Source organism: Podarcis tiliguerta (genome assembly GCF_965153285.1).
Source record: "Podarcis tiliguerta genome assembly, chromosome: 13".
Classification (NCBI taxonomy): Eukaryota; Metazoa; Chordata; class Lepidosauria; order Squamata; family Lacertidae; genus Podarcis; species Podarcis tiliguerta.
This window is the reverse complement of record NC_139546.1, coordinates 27,921,342-27,941,079: the sequence shown is the minus strand read 5'-3', so window position 1 is coordinate 27,941,079 and position 19,738 is coordinate 27,921,342. Positions and strand designations below refer to the sequence as shown.

General features: G+C 42.2%; 1 protein-coding gene across 5 annotated transcripts; it reads left to right on the top strand.

Moving 5' to 3' along the window:
• The first annotated feature begins 1,224 nt into the window (after nt 1-1,224).
• On the top strand, nt 1,225-17,968 carry LOC310663327 (alpha-fetoprotein-like). Of its 5 annotated transcripts, none has more exons than XM_083411104.1 (15): nt 1,225-1,563; nt 2,098-2,155; nt 3,582-3,717; nt 4,747-4,958; nt 5,761-5,893; nt 7,844-7,941; nt 8,467-8,596; nt 9,296-9,510; nt 10,725-10,857; nt 11,582-11,679; nt 12,290-12,428; nt 13,459-13,682; nt 14,531-14,663; nt 16,462-16,518; nt 17,788-17,968. In XM_083411104.1, exons 1-14 carry the CDS (start codon nt 1,479-1,481, stop codon nt 16,507-16,509), a joined length of 1,842 nt encoding a protein of 613 aa, XP_083267230.1. In that variant the 5' UTR covers nt 1,225-1,478; the 3' UTR covers nt 16,510-16,518; nt 17,788-17,968. The 5 variants fall into 5 exon arrangements, with proteins under 5 accessions (XP_083267230.1, XP_083267231.1, XP_083267229.1 ...); XM_083411105.1 differs by having other exon boundaries at nt 1,327-1,563; nt 17,793-17,968; XM_083411103.1 differs by having other exon boundaries at nt 1,327-1,563; nt 14,531-14,685; nt 16,439-16,518; nt 17,793-17,968.
• Nucleotides 17,969-19,738: the final 1,770 nt, after the last annotated feature.

Genomic DNA, 19,738 nt, shown 5'->3' with positions numbered 1-19,738 from the left:
ATCATGGCTCAGTCAAGACCCAGACCGCTGACTTGAGCCTGGCAGATCTTAAGCTGGCATAAACCCTAAAAAGGGAGAATCCTGGGGAAATGGTAGAGCAGAATCTGAGGGACTGGACCCTAAACCCAGACATCTGACCTGACAACCCCACATAAATTAAGCCAACAAATAGGGTGGTCTAACCTAAACAGTTAAAAAGCAGAGACATCACCTTGCCAACAAAGGTCCGTATAGTTAAAGCTATGGTTTTCCCAGTAGTGATGTATGGAAGTGAGAGCTGGACCATAAAGAAGGCTGATCGCCGAAAAATTGATGCTTTTGAATTATGGTGCTGGGGGAGACTCTTGAGAGTCCCATGGACTGCAAGAAGATCAAACCTCTCCATTCTGAAGGAAATCAGCCCTGAGTGCTCACTAGAAGGACAGATCCTGAAGCTGAGACTCCAATACTTTGGCCACCTCATGACAAGAGAAGACTCCCTGGAAAAGACCCTGATGTTGGAAAAGATGGAGGGCACAAGGAGAAGGGGACGACAGAGGACGAGATGGTTGGATAGTGTTCTCGAAGCTACCAGCATGAGTTTGACTAAACTGCGGGAGGCAGTGGAAGACAGAAGTGCCTGGCATGCTCTGGTCCATGGGGTCACGAAGAGTCGGACACGACTGAACGACTAAACAACAACAACCTAAACAGTATTTGAAGGCTCTGCCACGCTTAGGCCAGCTCAGTCAGCCAAAGCCCTGTTCCAGAAAAGAGTTTGAATCAGAAATGCTTTACTCTGGCTTAACATAACTTTATGCCAGCTTCCCATGTATAGGATTGCTCCCTATTTTAAAATTTTATTTTAATACACATGGCTAATGTAGGTTCATATATTTTCCTAGGTCTGCTCTATGTAAAACTTAATTTGATACAACATATTATCAAATTTGGAAAAGTTTTCCAGATATCCCTGGATAGGTGGATAAGACTCCAGTCTGAGTTTTCAGACTCTGTTGCAAAAGATCAAATGTTTACCTTTCAGCAGCCTTGGAAATTAACGTCAGAGACCACAGCTCTGAACATGAACTCTTTAACTTGACAAAGAGCCACAGGCCCACTTTGTATCAATTCAATTCACCTTTGGACAACATATTGAGAGGGGAAAGGTTGGTATATGAGTTATAGGGTAACCCAGAGGGCAGTTTGCTTAAATTCTTTGAAGTACGATAAGGCCAATGTCTATTTGTGCTGATTCTGGGGTGGAGGAATAACTTTGGCAGACTTTGTGTGACAAGATACCCCCTTAACAAATATAATGTGTAAATATTTTATTAATGTAATTATTAGCAGGGATATTTATTGTGTCCTAACCAAGTATACAACCGCGAGGTGGGTTCTCATTAACCCAACATGCATGCGATAAAGTATAAAAGCTCCCCTACCCCTTTGCTCTTTCTACCTTTCGCATCCTCAAAGCCCCTAAACAATTTGGAACCATGAAGTGGGTAACATTCATTTCTTTTCTTTTCTTGGCAAGCTTAGCCGCGTCAAAACACCTACCCAGAAGGTACCGGCATGCAGGTAAGATGTCATTTTATGTCATATAATGCCATAAACCAGTTTGCTTTGGTTGGTAAGATTAATATTGCCTTTGTGATTTTTTAATGTGGGGGTTGAACCTCATTTTTAATAGCGATAGAAAAGTAAGTCAAGTGCACGATAAACACAGGGATTACTAATACATATTAAAGTCACAATGAGTGCAGTCCTGTGGTCCATGGGAGGCTGTCCAAGGTCCATAGGATCAGCTAGAGTTCCCACTCTTGAGGGTACGGAGAAAGGAAGATTCAGCAGCCAATGTTTCCTCCCTCCACGGAGGGGTCCACTGCTACTTCATTTCTGATGCTGAAGTGCTGATATTGGGCAAGGCTCATGCATCCCAGAGGCATGAAGGGTGCTTGCATTCTCTTTTTAACTAATATGGCTGGAATTCTATACCCATTTACCACTGAGTAAAGCCTACCCAACTCAGTAGTGTTTCGGTCTGAACATATGTGCAAAGGCTTGCACTACTAGAAGCACTGAGTGAAATTTTGATTATTGTCTTCTTTACAGGACATCAGGACACCATAGCACAAGCTACCGAAGTGACGCCTGATGAGTTTCGAGGGATGTAAGTCTTTTCAGGAAATTTCTTTCCAAATGACTTGAGCAGATACAGAGGCTATGAACTACCACTAGCTTAATATTCTGGACTGCCAATAACAAAATTGTATGAAGCTATTATCAAATGAAGCGAGACACATTGGTAAACATTATAATCCAATATTGAGTTGACGAATCAGATTAATTGATTTAAAATCACTTGGTAAATAAATCGGGTTGCCCTTCAATTATTTTTTCAAGAATTATAATTATTTATCAAATAGGGCCTTACTATAAAAAACCCAACCCCACAGAGGGTAAGAACTGTCTTAGAAAGGTCACTCCCCATTGTCTCTGATGACCCTAAGGACAGGCTTGGTGTCACCAGTAGGCGCCTTTGGGAAACTGCCAAGATCTTACCACCTCTGTGGAGCCCACAATTGTTGGTGTCTTTCATAAGCAAACCTGCATTAATCTGCTGCGTCTGAGAAGCTTCTTTTTTTAAGATTTCAGAAAATCTGCGGTGTATTCTGCAGTGTTGGGGGGAATTTGAAATGGCAGCTTTCCCACCATTATGACCACTTCAGCAAAGGAAGTCCTCTCAACAAGCCTAGAACAATATCTTCCTATGGCATAACTGTTTAAAGTTATCTGAAAACAATCACAATCATTTTTATTTAAATGCTACTGTATACACTACTAGTCAATTAATCTGCTCAAACTCATATAATGAATCTGGGAGGACTTATTAAATAGTGCAATAATCCTGGCTTGACTTATTCTCCATCAATAACTATTTGTACTAGCTGATTACATAAATAAGGTCAGCTCCTTCCTAAAGACTGTTTAGTTTCTCTGTCTCATGAGGCCCCTATTTCCCCTCTAATATTTCTCATTGCATATTTTGAAAACCAGAGCTCAGATACATTCCCATTCCTGGTCTGTTACACAAACTGAGACCCTATCCACATGGCTATGAAGTTAGGATTTCTTGCCCCAATATATATACAGTGGTACCTCGGGTTACATGCGCTTCAGGTAACATACGATTCAGGTTACAGACTCTGCTAACCCAGAAATATTGCTTCAGGTTAAGAACTTTGCTTCAGGATGAGAACAGAAATTGTGCTCCAGCGGCGCAGCAGCAGCAGGAGGCCCCATTAGCTAAAGTGGTGCTTCAGGTTAAGAACAGTTTCAGGTTAAGTACGGACCTCCGGAACGAATTAAGTACTTAACCCGAGGTACCACTGTAATGGAATCTTTGCTTACATTGAATTGTATAAATGTCATTTTAATGTCTGTCTACCCAGTTGTGAGAGATCTCTTTTAATCTCCTTACAATCCCATTTGGTTTTAACCACCCAAAAGAACGTGCTTGCTCTTAGAAGTCATGTAGAATATTGTTATACACAGAGGGAACATTTTTTCAAATAAATCATGTATGCATTTTCTAGTGCCCTAGTCATATCCTCTCAAGCCCTGCAACAAGCGACATATGAAGAGGTGTCAAAAGTAAAGAATGATATTGTAGAACTTCAGAAGAAATGTGCTGCTGATGAAAAATCAGATCCAGAATGTACAAAGCCTTTGGTAAGTGTTTGGGAGCTGAATTTAGAGAACATAGAAATAAAACTGTAAAGAAATGCAAATATATTGGGAACTGATCCATGCAGAGATGTAGCACTCTAGAATGGGGAACTTATTAGTTTTAATAGCAGTTTTAATTTCTTGTTGGAACATATCCAGGTCTACTATCTGATATTCAGGGATCTGGTAAGATACATGTTACAGTATTTTGCTTTCAGATTGTTTTTAACGTTTTATGCTTTTATTTTATGGTTTCTATCATTTTAATGTTGTCAGCTGCTTTGGTAGGGGCAGTGCAGCAGACTTTGGAGGAAGGCAGGAGATGACAGATGGCCATCTAACCGCTGCTTAAAAACCCCCAAGGAGGGACAGCCTATGTTTTCAGGTTCTGTCTCCTGGCTCAAAATATCTGCCTCTGTTCACTGGCAGGAACATTTTGAGTTATAGGTTATCAAAAATATTCGTAGACCCCACCACGTATCAAGACAGTGTACAACAAAGTTTCCATATACAAAATGTACAAAGTACAATAACAACAATATGGAACAATTATAAAGATGACTAGTTCATCTTTAAAAAGTTTCAGCAGAATAGACCTACCAACACAAAAATGTCTTCAAGAAATATCTGACAATTAGCAGTGAGGATGCCTGCTAAATTTCTGCTGGAATAGTTTTCCACAACATGGGATCCATGACCCTATATGTCCAACTTCTACTTGAAGCTAATCAGGCTTTTGAAAACTAGAGGGCAACTCTTCCAGATGATCTCAGTGATCAAACAGGAAAATAAAGGCTCATGCATTCTAGCAGTTTATAAACCAACTTAACTTTTCAATAAATCTGTCTGGTGACTGTCCTTTAAACCATGTAGAATATAGAAACTTAATTCTATGGACAACTGCCAGTTTAACATTTAAGAGGCTTATATCCCCCCTCCCCCGCAAAAAAAGATGTTTTCTTTATGTGGACTAAGCAAACAGGTGACTGTAATTGCAACCAATTAAGAGAATACTTTGCTTCCCTCCACCAGGGTACCGTTTTTCTGGATGAAATGTGTCACGAGCAAGAAATTATTGCGAAATATGGATTTGCTGACTGTTGTGCTAAAGTTGACCCAGAAAGAAAAGACTGTATTCTGGCCCATAAAAATGGAAGTCAAGGATTCATTCCTCCCTTTCAAAAACCATCTGCAGAGGAGGGCTGCAAAGCATTCGAAGCAGACCATGATCAAACCATGGGAAGGTAAGTAGATTGATTCAGTGCTATACCTTTGAGGATTTGGTTGCCTTTTGTGAGAGGAATGAAACGAAGATAAGACGTACAAGTTTCTATTTCAAATCATCTATCTGATAATTTCAAATTCTGACTGCTACTTCATGCAAGCTGTCAAAAATGAAAGATAACCTCACCTCCAAACAGCTGTGCTCCTTCATCAATGTCTTAGCCAGCCAGTCTGTAACTTATCCCCACCTTCTCCTGGCCAGGCTTCTAGCTTGCTGACCAGACACACTCTCGTCTAGGATTTGCCATTCCATTCTCACCTATTTCCTCTTTTTCTTTTCAAACTAACACTTGATATGCTGTGGCAGCTGAGGATGCTCAGTCCTTACCAGGTTGGTGTGTGGTGGGATATCTGCCATTGTTTTGTTTTGTTTGTTTGTTTGTTTGTTTGTTTGTTTTAAGTAGGCATCTGCAAATCTGGGTGGCATGACCATGCTTCTCAGTGGTTCTGTTTAGGCTTCATAGGCATCTGAATGGATTGCTTGAGTTTGTTATTGGAGGAAGTGATGTGGAATGCTACAAACTGACAAATCTCCTGCAATGAAATCTCTTGGATTTAAGTAGCCCACTTGCGTGCACAGCCCGGGGCTCCATTGTGGGAATTTGAATTTATTTGTCTTTCCTTCTTCTTAGTAGTCTTGGATAAATGATTGCCCTCCCTCTGCTTTATATCATCATCTTAATTTATAAAGGTGCTGACTACCACATTCTTTCATGCAAGAAAGTGCAGTTTGTGTTATTGAAAGGCAACTTTTTATCCTAGGTATGTCTATGAAATTGCCAGAAGATACCCTTTTTCAAAGACCTCCAGCATCTTTGCAGGAGCTAGAAAATATAAGGAGGTACTGACAACTTGCTGCAAGGAAGCTGACAAAGATGCCTGCTTTGCAGAAAAGGTATTCCGTTATCATCCAAATAATGTAGCTGATGGTTAAGGAATTTACCTCTGCTAGCTTCTTAGGATATTTTTTTCCTACCTGCTTAGACTACTGGTCAATCTAGCCAAATCTTGTCTACTCCTGGGATTCACACAGTAGGGTTTTTTTTCTTTCCCTTCCCTGCACCAATCTAAACATTTTCTTTCTAAATGCCAAGGATTGGAACCTGAGGCCTTCTGCATATAAAGCAGGTGTTTTATCCCCGAAGCACAGTCTCTGCCATAATTCTTCCTCAGACTTTGGCATTCCCCTGTACGGGGGGAATAACAGAATGCAAAATGTTAGAACCTATGGCACTTCCTGGTTTTTGTGAAAACTAAGTAACATGATGCAACTTGTAATTTACTTTTTTTAAAATAAACTTATTAAAAATCCCTTTTGCAATAAAAAAGCATTGGCCCTGATTAACTGGAACACCCGCCCTCAATATAAATGCCCCAACCTCTAGGCCAGCCCAATGCAAGTCAAAACTCTCTCCCATGCTCTCTCCCACTCTTTCCTGCCCTTTTCTTGCCATAATTGCTGCTTGGACACTCACTGCAGGCAAAACCAAGTCTTCTAGCCATTATACTAATACAAGCTTATACAACATTGAATACTATGTACCAATCTGATGCTAGAAGCAGTTGTCAATTACCATTCCTATCCAGCTATGTTAGTTGCTCATTTGGCTGCCACTAATGTCACTAGAAGGGAAGGAGAAATAGATGATAGATAGATGATAGATAGATAGATAGATAGATAGAGATGATAGATGATAGATGATAGATGATAGATGATAGATGATAGATGATAGATAGATAGATGATAGATACATGATAGATGATAGATAGATAGATAGATAGATAGATGATAGATAGATAGATGATAGATAGATAGATACAGATAGATGATAGATAGATAGATAGATTCCAATGGAATTCAATGAAACTTAAAAGTGTTTTAACTTGCCCAATACTTTTGCAATGGATGTTGTTATGGCACTGTTTTTTATTTTTTTAAAAAAAATACTTTACATTTGCATGTTCAGACCCAGAAATTCCCCCCTAAATAAATTCACGCTTGACTCAAATTTTAGTTTGGATTTTGGCAGAATTTAGGCCACAACTTTATTGATTACAGAAAGTGACTGGTTGCATAGGCTCCAGTTCGAATAGCTCCCTGCCATGCAGGTAGCACTGACCCAGGATTCCAGCATAGGTCAGCCAAGGGTGAAAACCTGGATAGGCAGAAAGTTGGGAACAAACTATGTCCGCCACCCAAATGTCCCCCTGGACTCAGGCACGGGCACAACCCCCTCTCAAGGGTTGACCAAACCATTTGAGTCTCTGGATTCCTTTAACAGAATACCCTTCACATAGGGATGGCCTATCCTGAACCAGGGCCTAGCCGCAACCTTACAAGTTGTGATGATTTGCTACGTGGCAGGTGAAACCCAAATGGCAACAGCCAATCAGCCAAGTGGGGGAAATTCCTACCGTGCCCCTGTCCCAACAAAAGACAACACACAACGCCATAGCAAGGTCAAGCACAAAGCCCTAAAAGTAGGGAGAGGTGGGCAGGTGTTCCGAATGCACGCACCAAAAGAGGAAGCTCTGGGTCACGTGCATGGGCATACATAGGTCCCTCGATCCATTTGGACTGCGCCCATTGGCCAGATTGAACCCAGCTATGAGGGACCTACCAATCGGGTGTTGTGGCTTACCAATCTTACCCACCCACAACACAGGGATTCAGTTTCCAAGTCTCACCGCAACACATGCCCTCTTTAAGGGAGGACACGATTTCCACCCTATCCTAACGTTTTTAGAATGAGTCAAGCACATTTTCCTTCTGATTTCCATTTTTCTTGTTGCCATCATCGTTATTGTTGTTAAAGTGTTGCTGTTGTTGTTGTTATTGCTACAGGCAACAGAAGTCTCAAAGTATTTGAGAAAAGAGTTTGCTCGACAAAAGCAGATATGCTCTGTCCACAGGAAGCTTGGAGAACTGCCCCTGCGGGCTCTGTAAGTTTAGCTGCATTGGGGGTAGTAAGGGGGTGAGGTGGGGCAGAGTGAATTACCTACATAGATTAAGCGTTCCCAAGAAAGTCAAAAGCAAGACGAACATATATACCTGCAAACCATATGCCAAATGCACTTGTTTCTCGGATAGCATCCTTTTGAGGTGTTCATAGTATTATAGCATCAGGAAAGAGCGATGTGAACATCAGGAAAGTTCCTGGGACATGACACTTTATCTAGCAGGAAGGAAGGAAGGAAGAATATGGGGGATTCACAGGATGCTAAATTTTGTACCCAAAATTTTGAAGCTTTTATCTTCTTGTGTGGAGCCATGGAAAGCAACACACACAAGCACACAGCCCAGATAGGCAGGATTTCTAACACACACACACACACACACACACACACACACACACACACACACCATGTTTGATTGAAGGGCACAATATGTTTATCCTACTGATAATACTAGAATTAAATTGCAGCTGTCTTGGCACAATCACAACATTTTGTTTATTTTCTTTTCAGAAAAGTTGCTCTGCTCAGTCAAAAGTTTCCAAAGGCAGATTTCCCTACAGTTCTCAAGCTTTCTGCAGATATTGTACATTCCTACACAGAATGCTGCAAGGGCGATACTCTGGAGTGCTTGCTTGATAGGGTAAGTTTTGTCAGTTTCAATGTAATTGACTTCAACTCAGCAATACATTCTTGCTCAGAAAAGCCAGTTGTTTGGCATTTGCTGAATTTAGAACAGAGCTGGGTCAGGCAGACATAAGGCTTTTAGGACCTATTCTTTTCTGTGCTTATGTGTGCTCATTTATGCATATCCTCCTCATCATCCTATTTATTTTTATTGTGCCTTTTTCCCTGGCTGGGACTCCCAGCAGCTTACAGATAAAATAGTAACAGAAAAGAACATGTGGTGGGGGGGGGAATCAATAATTAAAAACAACAATTAAACATTCATAAAGTTAAAACTGAACATATATCAGTCGCTGCTCCAAAGCCTGTGGGAATAGAAAAGTAGTCTTTGTCTTTATAAAGTCTGCTGTAAAAGAATTGGCTGTAAGAAAATGAACTGCATTTGAATCTCTGTGTTTACTGACCAGAAACAATGACAAGTTTCATTCCTGTGCCCATTGCGCCTTGGTCCCAGTCAGGCCAATGTAAAAGTGATAAATTTATTTCAGTTGAAATAAGTTTATTTCAAATATGGTTTTGTGACTTGCGTTAATATGCAGGATAATAATTGTTATATTGCATAATAATAGTGATACGACAACAGATACTAACTTTCCCAGCTACTCTGGGTCTGCCAGATCACTGCCATAAATATTGACCAGATCCTTTCTTACAGGCTGACATATCAAAGTACATCTGTTCACATCAAGCCACTCTATCTTCTAAAGTGCACGACTGCTGTGAAAAGAGCCTGCTGGAACAAGGAGATTGCATAGCCCATTCGGAAAATGATGACAAGCCTGCAGATCTGTCTCCCACTGTCAGAGAATTCATTGATAACAAAGAAGTGTGCCAACACTATGCTGACAACCATACTCTTCATCAGGCAAAGTATGCCATAGAAATCCCACACAATCTTTCATTCAACCTTACAGGGAGTTTTGAGTTTCAGCTAAACATGCAAACAGGGTGTTGAAGTGTGACTGGGGGGGGGGGGGGAGAGAGTCAGTTGGATATAACGATCTGAGCAAATAAATCTCCCCAAACAAGGAATGGACAAAGTTGCAGGAAGACAAGAGGGAGAAGGCATGAAAGAGGGAGTAGAGAAGGAGCAGGCTGGGGCAGGGAAGAGGAAAGCTAAGTTCCTACAGAAGCAAGTACAGAAATTCTTCCTCCACTCTGTCCACTCAAATGGCTTTCTCCATAGGGAGGGCAGCGCACAGACTAGGACTTCTGTATGATCACAGTAGTTTTCTGGGAGGGAGGAGAGCTCAGATAGCGTTTGCTGTTGCTGTTGTTGACATCAGTAGTAGTTTTTGTAGTTGTTCTTGATATCATTATGAGTCATCTTTCCAAGGCTAATGTGGCAAAATTTGATAGGGGAGAGGGGCAGAGAGCGGCCCAACAGTGACATCCGTCTTTTCCTCAAACAATATTCCTGGAAGCAACACAGTGTGATCACTCTGCCAAATCTCCTCTGTTGTGTAAAAAAACCTCTGTCCTTGATTTGGATCAGGAGTGCCTGAAACATTCTCTCTCCCTCCCTCCCCCCTCCCCCCTCTCTCTCACGCAAACCTGAATATTAATGGGGAGTTTCATATCTAATGTACATGAAAGCTGGAAGTATTGCCGAGATATATTTGAAGTTATTTGAACACTAAGCCAAAACTGGGAACCTCAGACCAGGGACCAAATGTGACTTGCAAAGCTTCCATATTGCACCAGATTGGCTAGGGCAATCTGGCTGGGAATAACAACAACAACTAACTAACTAACTAACTAACTAATTAACTAACTAACTATGCAGGCCACACCCCTTACTAGCCTCATCTTCCTTCGCGGACTTTTGCCTGGACAGAACATGTCCTTTAACTCAAATAATGCTATACAAATGTACAATTCAAATGTATTGCTGCAATTATTTTGACTCTAGCCCTATACACCCCTGGCAGTGCCTCCCCTCCCTCCCATCCACCGAAGGTTGCTGAGAAGGGAATGTAGCCCTCGGGCTGAAAAGTGTTCCCTTTCAGCGTTCATTTCTGTTGGTGTTAACATTGCCATCCTCATCTTCATACTCTTTTAATGGGATATTTCCTGTGTTTCAGGTTTGTGCATGAATATGGAAGGAGACACCCTGAGTTATCCCCAGAGTTGCTTGTGAGACTTGGCAAAGGCTACGGTGATTTGTTGGAGAAGTGCTGTGCTCTTGAGAATGTTGTGGAGTGCCTTGGCCATGGGGTGGGTTATGATTCATCTCCATACAAAGGATATTTGCTTGTTTCCTGATACGCAGAAGACAGGTTGTGAACATTTTGTAGGACAGGTAGAACTAGCTCTTACAAAGCAGGGATCTCTCCTAGGACTACCTTGGATGCAAAGAATTGGACCTGGGAACTTTAGGATAGCAAAGCAACCCTTTGGTGTCAGGCATTGCCTATGTTCAGATCACGGAAAGAAAATTTCCTAAGGTGCATGTTTTTAAGCAAAATGATATAATTCGCTCCTCTCAGAGTAATGCATAGAACTAAATGTAATCACCCTGTGGATTTCACATTTCTCTGAATTGTTTGATCCTGTACCAAAAATGTACAAAAGGGATGTTTAGAAATGTGAGTGTTAAGATAAAATTTGCACTTAAAGACATATTTTGCCATAAATATGACTTTCCTTTGTTGCCTCATAATAGGCTATTGCCATCCTTTAGCTCCCTCAAATGGATTCTTCTGTGTTGCGTCTTACACTGTAGGAAATGATGCTGTGAAATTTCATGTTTAGCCATTTTTATGTTTTAAAAAATGCCTTTGTCAATCCTCATCTATGTTTACCTTCAATAAAGCTCTTGTCTTCTTTTGCATAAAAGGCATGTTACAGAGCCTGTTCAAACTTCCTCTCAAAACTGCATCTTTTCTTATAGTTCTGCTCTTTAAAATATACATATATCAGAAATTCTCCTTTCTTTCAGGAAGCAGAGCTCAAAAAACACATTTCTGACACCCTAGAAGTGATGAAGAAAAACTGTGAACTGCATGCGACAGCAGGAGACTACCTCTTCCAAAATGAGTATGTTTTTTATTGTCATAAGATTTTATTGTCATAAGATTTCCAGCTTGTGAAAGGGGGCAAGATGCTCAACAATTCATGTGAGTTTAGGATGCAAAAAACCTTTCTGAGACAAAACAACTTCAATGATTGCCCCCTCATCTGTTGAAGAGTAAAAATTCTAGCTGTTGCGCATATCTTTCTCAGGAATTCACCGTCAGCTAAGTAATATGATGTCCTACTAGCTGTGTAACAAAAATCAGGGTAAAAACTATCTGTGTGTTTGCTTAGGTAGAAACAGAAGACTTTGTGGGGATGGGAAGAGCTCTTGAAATGAAACTCCTTTTCCCCATAGTCCCACCATAGTCCTTAAAAGAAGCCTTGCTTGTCTTCTCAAACCTGAGAAAGACAATGAAATTTCCTCATTACTGCAGGGGGGGGGGTTAAGCCAGGACTTGCAGGAACTCAGTTCCAGCACCTCTCAGGTGGGCGCCATTGCCATTCTAAGAAAACGAAGGAGGCATTCACAGTGAGTTCCGGCACCTCCTTTTCTAGAAAAATAGCACTGTTGCAAGCCCACCTCAGATGAGCATGGCATCCCAAATGTCCTCTGACTAAGATCTCTTTGCAGGTTGCTCGTAAGCTACACCAAGAAAGCACCCCAGCTGACATTTGACCAACTGTACGAATACACCAAGGGACTCACAAAAGCTGCTGGCAAATGCTGCCACGAAGATGAAGCCCACAAGCTGCCATGTGCTGAGAAATATGTGAGCGTTTACTTCTCCATATTTGCCTCTCTGTCTGTCCTTGCCCCTTTCCTTCCCACCCACCACCTCAGAATTCCATTAAGTGCCCAAACTGTTTGGGGATTTAAATGTAATGGCAAGCTGTTGGAATCGGGCTGAGAAGTACAGAACAGCCCTGGTCAGCCCAAGATATTGCAATGTCTCTGGTGAAGTACGAAATGACATCCCTCTTATTCCATTTACGAATGCCAGTCACAATGGCATCAGGCTCTTGCTGGTAACAGAATAGCATCGCCCATTGCATCTAAGGGCACAGTTTTGGTCAGAGGCCATAGAAGCAGGGCTGTGCCCATTGCCTGCCCCTCATCACTTGCTTCCTAGGGATGGGCCATCTAGAAGAGCAACAAATGCTGGAGCATCATGCTCCAAACCATGAGACCCTCTACCCCCCCCATAACATCCCTTCCTTTTTGCATGTTGCAAAAATCTAATCTGTATGTGACATAATAATAATAGTAATAATTTTATTACTTATACTCCGCCCATCTGGCTGGGTTTCCCCAGCCATTCTGGGTGGCTTACAGAACATATAAAAGCATAGTACAATGTCAAACATTTCAGGTTGGGTGTGGACCTCATGCCAATGGTGGCTACGGCCCAAGGTAACACCTTTCAAAAAAGTGCAAGATACACACACAGAGCATTCTCACGTGTGCAGTACAAAATTAGACACATTCGCCATGCACTGCATTACAATGAGAATGCATATCTGATTATTAAACTAATAATTTCTATCCCCATCATGACAATGGACTTTTTGGAGAGGTTGAATGCCTAGCTCAGGGTTAGAATACAAATGAAAATAACTCTGCCCTAGAGGTACTCTTCACACATCCCCCTCCACAGTGCTAGTGTTATCACTGCCCCTCCCCAAATGATATATACTTCAATTTGCTTGCATTTTTTTCTAAATTAAAATGCAGTCTTTCTTCAAAGAGGTGTTGTTCAGCCTTTTGACCCCTTTGGTTACTGTTTTCTGAAACTCTTCCAGGTCTCCTTTGTGCTTGGAGAGATATGTCGGGAGCATGAAATGCATCACATCAACAAACAAGTGTGCAAATGCTGTGGTGACTCCTTAACTTTCCGTCGGGAATGTTTCAGTGGTTTAGGACCGGATCCAGAATATGAGCCTACACCATTTGCTCCCGACCTGTTCACCTTCCATCCAGATTTATGCACAGCTGATCCAGAAGTTCTGAAGCGCAAGAAGCAAAAGTAAGAAACCAGAAGCATGCAGCCCAATATTTGGCTGGTTATTTCAAATCAGTTAGTGTTTATGGACTTTAGCCTTCTTCACCACTTTAACTTCTGACCAAATGCACCTTGCTGCCTACACTCTGCCACCCTCTTTGGCTTCTCAGAAAGTTCTCCTATTTGAACCCCCATTCCTTTATTTAGCCTATTGTCTTCCCAGCCCCCCTCCCTCAATATTTCCTGGGGTTTTGCCTTTCCTACCCCTCTCTTCCCTAGGACCTTTTACCTTCCATTTCAGAGGGGAAGCATTGTCTCCTGCCTTGTAACATCATTTCCAACCCTATAATATCCCTAAAGATAAAGGTACTCCTGACCGTTAGGTCCAGTCGAGGACAACTCTAAGGTTGCGCGCTCATCTCGCTCTATAGGCTGAGAGAGCCAGTGTTTGTCCGCAGACAGCTTCTGAGTCATGTGGCCAGCATGACTAAGCTGCTTCTTGTGAAATCAGAGCAGTGCACGGAACGCCGTTTACCTTCCCACCAGAGCAGTACCTATTTATCTACTTGCACTTTGATGTGCTTTTGAACTGTAAGGTGGGCAGGAGCTGGGACCGAGCAACGGGAGCTCACCCCATTGCAGGGATTTGAACCACCGACCTTCTGATCGGCAAGCCCTAGGCTCTGTGGTTTAGACCACAGCACCACCCACGTCCCACATAATATCCCTAGTGGTGACCTAAAGTGATTATAATGACCCAATTTTGAAGTGATGCTTTGAAGAAAGGACATGCTTGGCCTGCTTTTACTCTCTCATCACTTTTCATGAGGCTAATGATTCCATCCTCCAACTTACTTTTGTTGTCGTTGCAGGCAGCTTGTCGACTTGATAAAGCACAAGCCCACAGTCACTGACGAGCAATTAGCGGGCATAATTGTAGATTTCCAAGGCATGATGACACAGTGCTGCGAAGTTGATGACCATAAGACATGTTTTGAAACAGAGGTATTTTTTAAAATGAAGACAAGTATCCATAGCAAATTTTTTTTCATTCACTGGCAGTGTGACAAGGCTATGGGCATGTGGTGGAATATGAATGTGTGGCCCTGAACTCCTAGTCAGTGATGTGTGGCAAACAGGCATTTCTGCAGCTCTCTGAGAAGACACACCTCAGTTGTCTTCATTAATGGGATGCAACTAGTGGGATTGCAACTAGCAACACCATGAGCAGAAGGCATGGGAGACTAGATAAGAGATAATAAATGTGACTTAAATTTTCGCTGAGGACACTCAGTGCTATTTTTCCAGAAAAAGAGGTGCCAGAACTCACCTTGAACACCTCCCTTGTTCTTTTATAATGGCAATGGTGCCCACCTGAGAGGTGCCAGAACTGAGTCCCAGTGAGTTCCAGTTAGAAAAAGCCCTGAGTATACTAATTTGGAATCAAGATAACCCTGAGGACTACTGTGAGCAGATGTCCTTAGGACTGCACTGAATACAAGGCAGAGAAAGAATCAAGTGCAGAAGTATCAAGTCCAGAATACTCAAATGGGGAATGGGGGAATACATTCTAGCTCAGATGCTTCAGATGCTTTTGTGTATGGGAAGCATTTGATGGTATACTGTTGTGTTCAAGACACACACTCACCACCACCACCACCACCAACCATTGGCTACAAAATGGTAGGTTACTATTGAACTGGGTTGCTACAGAGAAGATTGAGAGCTACCATAGCAGTAGACAACAGCGCTGTTCATAGACACCTCTGACCTATCCTGTGGTCCCAATCTACAATCCACCCTCTGCTGCTCTGTGAACCACTTATCCCACCCTGGATCTGTTCCCATAGTAAGGAAGGGGCAGGAGAAGCTAGGAGATGCTGCATCTCCTTCTTTTCCCCTCCAATTGGATTTAATCTTGTGGGGTACTGCACCTTGTTGAGTGACTTCCTTGCACACAAGGAGGCTGCTTGAGAAGGTACAGCAAAAGATTTGTTGCTGCTTCAAGTATGGTCTCCCTGCATGAAAGGGAAGCCACTTGTGAAGGAGTAGCAACCCATACTGCTCAGCTGGTAAGTGGAAGGATCTGACCTTATGGGGTGCTGCTTTGAGGGACAGGAAAAAGGAAGAGTCTGGCAGGAAGAAGGAGAGGCAGAATAGGACTGGCATCTACTCACGCCTACCTTTTCCCACAAAGACATAACTGCCTATTAGGTCACTCATTTTAATAATAATAATAATAATAATATCTTTATTGTCATTGCCCCCTTCGGGGACAACGAAATTACTTGGCTGCTCCATAAAAACACTAATTAAAAAATATTTTCATACTTTCTCCTGCTTCCTGCCCGGTACTACACCCTCTGACAGCCCCAGTTTGCTTTGGACAGTCCAAATTGCAGCCATTTGGGGCCTGGCTAAACCAAGGCCCAGATTTTCCTGAATCACTTCAATACAGTTCAGTTTGCCCAAATCTAGTAGACAAACAACTAACAATGAGTTTCCAGGAAACCAGGAACTGGGTCTCAAGGTTAAGGTGTGAGCAAGAGAACAACAACAACAAAATGTTTCTTTGTTTGAATGTGATGCTCTGGACATATGGAATTGTAATTGCTGCTTTTGCTGAACAATTAAAGTGAGACTGTGGGTGATGAGACAGAGTTTTAAGTTCCTTGCTTGTCAAGAATTGACTCTCCATATAATTTATGAGAGGCTGTTAAACTAGCATGATTCATCCAGTGAAAGAACTATGAGGAATACTTTCCTTAACAATGTCTGAGGGAATTGTGTGTTTTTCTTCCAGGGTCCCAAACTGATTGAAAGGACCCGAACTGCTTTTGGAGAAAGCTAAACATCTCAGGTGAGCAGATGTGAAAGAGAGGCTTGTGTCAAGGTGTCTCCGTGATTTAGTACTGATGAAAAGACCTAACTGGTACCTGCTGTGGAGGCAGTTATGCACGGGGGACTATGATTGCATTGAAAGTTAGTGGAGTGTTCTGTGTCCTTCCAGAATCATTTAGTTCTCTGTTGTTTTAGCTACATGCCTGATACATATCCATAGCCAAACATGACATTATGGATGTTCACGTTACATTATATGAGCACACAATCTGCATATCTGCGTTCACAAATAACCGGGGCAAACCCTAGTATAAGTTATTCACTTGTATCATTCAACAGGTATATAGTCTGTGCCCCTGTATAGACAATAACTGAGTTACACAAAGAAATGTATGCTCTTTCACACAAACGTATGAACATTTGTACATGTGTAGACACAACTGGTACATGTATTCAGTGTAATGCATAATTACGCTATGACAGAAGGCTGTATATCTGAATCATTTAGTAAGCATGCCTTCCAGATTCATACAATACACTTCCCTTGGAGATACAGAGAAATGCAGATGTTGAGATATTAAAAGATTTTATTATTTCAAAGTTCTGAAAGGAACCAAAGTTTGTAGGGTCTATTGCGTCCATCACACATTTGCTTCACTATGAACAAGATTGTCAGGATTTTGGATTACTTCAAAAGCTTTCCAAACTTGTTGGATGAGGGGTGTCAGTGGAAGAAAAGACAGGTGATTTTATTTCATAGGACCCAAATTTTCTCTTTTAATAGTCTCTATGGACATAACAAACACTCTTGTTGTAAGCATGATTATGAAAAGCAGTTACTTCGATGGCATTTCTTCACATTATTCAGTGGCAAGCCCAAGTCTGTCAGTGGCAATATAGAGCATTCAGGTGAAATGCATGGTAGCAAACACACATTGTTCCTACATGCAGTTAACTGTTTACATTATCAAGTGCACAATCTGAATTCATGTAACCCCCTGTCCAAGCACCCACATTTTCAACTTGATATTCAGACTTGGAATGGTACAAGGTCCCCCCAAACTCACATCTGAGTCTTCCTGGAATTTATCTTCCCTCATTATGAGTAGAACGTTCTTAAGTGGGACGAATCAACTCAGTCTTACAGGAAGATCTTTATGTAACTAGTAATGGGACTGTGTGAATTGAGTGAGGTAGCTTTTATTTTCTAAAATGTTCTGCAGGTTAGCCTTGGGACTTGTTCTCGCTTACTGCAGCAAATCATTTATTGGTTCTTATTTTCTTCTAGCTCAGCAATGGAAGAATCCTGGAGATAAAGTCCAAATATGCTCAAGCGCCCTCGAATGCTTGCTTCCTTGTTAAATGTCACCCTTCTAATTCAAAGGAAATGAGGATGTGATTCTTCCATAATCTTCATCTCTCATGACAGCCGTACTGTCGAGAATGAATAAAGTCTTTAAACAAATAAACATCCCCTTTGCAGTCCAGTGATTCATTTAATCAGAGCTAAAATAAATGTGCTGTGATTTTGTGCATGGATACTCTGTTAGTGTGGGGGAGTGGGGTGGGTGTAGGACCTTTGGGGGCACTCTCTAACTATTGCTGCCAGAAGACATTTTTCAGGTGTGTGTGTAGAGCAATTCAGCAGGCCACATTACCTGCTTCTCACCTTCACCCACCAATTCTAGAGCTCCCACCAACATGGATGTGCCAGCTCCTTTACCATTATCTTGTCCCAGATTCCTTAAGCATGTTTGCAGCCTGACTCGCATCTGAGATGTTCACCATGTGTGGATGAATGGAAAAAGATTTAGGTGTTCTTGCCCTTCCTAGCCAAGTAAGGCACACCTCTGATAGTTAAGTCTTTATTGACAAGAAAAGCATGTACAGTAGCTTCTACAGTGCTCCAGATACACACTCATACACACTTCTAGCCTCAAGGCAGATGTCCACAGGTCCAGGCCCTGTGGAATAGTTGCAGCAACAGGGAGACTCCATCCTCCACTGCCAGCCTACATACCCTGTTCTGATGGGTTACGTGTCTGCAACCTGAGATTTCTCTTGCATGGAAGTCGCTGCTTCAAGACCTTCCTGGTTCTAGGAGACAGCAGAATGGGGGAAGGTGGAGAGGCTACTGACCCATCTGTTGGCTCAACAGCCTCTTCTTCTGCTACATCTGGCACACTTTCCTCCATCTCAGGCTGCCCCGACTCTCCGTCCTCTCCTGGCTCCTGCCTTGCAGGTGGTGTCAAACCCCACAAATCACCTCTCCTGGGTATCTGTCCTGGTCCCTGCCTCTACCCCACACTCTTTTGAGTGCTACCAGCCCCTGACAGTAGGTCAGTTCTACTCATTGCCTCATGTCAGGCTATAGATTGAAAGGGCAGGACTGGATTGTATGGAATAAGAGTTCAGGGACAATGTTCTTGTAACACACAAAAACCCCTCCCTCCATGGAAACAGCTAGCACTTGAGGATGAAGGCTCTGCAAAACCATTTTTTCCTGGTCTGAACATTTTCTAAACATATAGTAATTTTATATGTGTGGAAGCATTCAAGAAAACCATCTTCTCCCTTTAGTAAGGGAAAGGATAACAGCCCAGAATCTCTGCTTTCTGACTCAGTTTTCTTATTTTCTCCATCTTGGTTCTAGCAGGAGAATATTCTGCAAAATGACTCCTTTTCTTGGCTGGGTAGGGACAGGCTGTGAGAATGTTATAGTTCTACTTAAGGGCCATGCAACGCCTCCCTGCCCCTCATAAAACAAACTTCTGCCACCATGAGCCCAGCATATCCATGAAAGCTTCCCATGCAGTTCTGTGTGGCAGAAGGTTACTCACACAAGAGCCTAAGGGCATAGAAGAGTCATATGGTCAAAAGTGCATCCCACATTTGGGATGTAAAATGGATTGGCTGGATTCTGCATGGATGTACATGCTGGGAAGGGCACCTGGGATCTTAAGACACATAGTAAAAAAAAGAAAAAAGGAACAAGATAGAGGGAACTTAGATGTTGAGATATTAAGATATGTTATTAATTCACAGTTCTGAAAGGGAACCAAAGCTTGTAGGGTCTATGCAGGCATGGCCAAACTTGGCCCTCCAGATATTTTGGGACTACAATTCCCATCCTCCCTGACCACTGGTCCTGTTAGCTAGGGATGATGGGAGTTGTGGTCCCAAATCATCTGGAGGGCCAAGTTTGGCCATGCCTGGTCTATTGCATTCATCACACATTT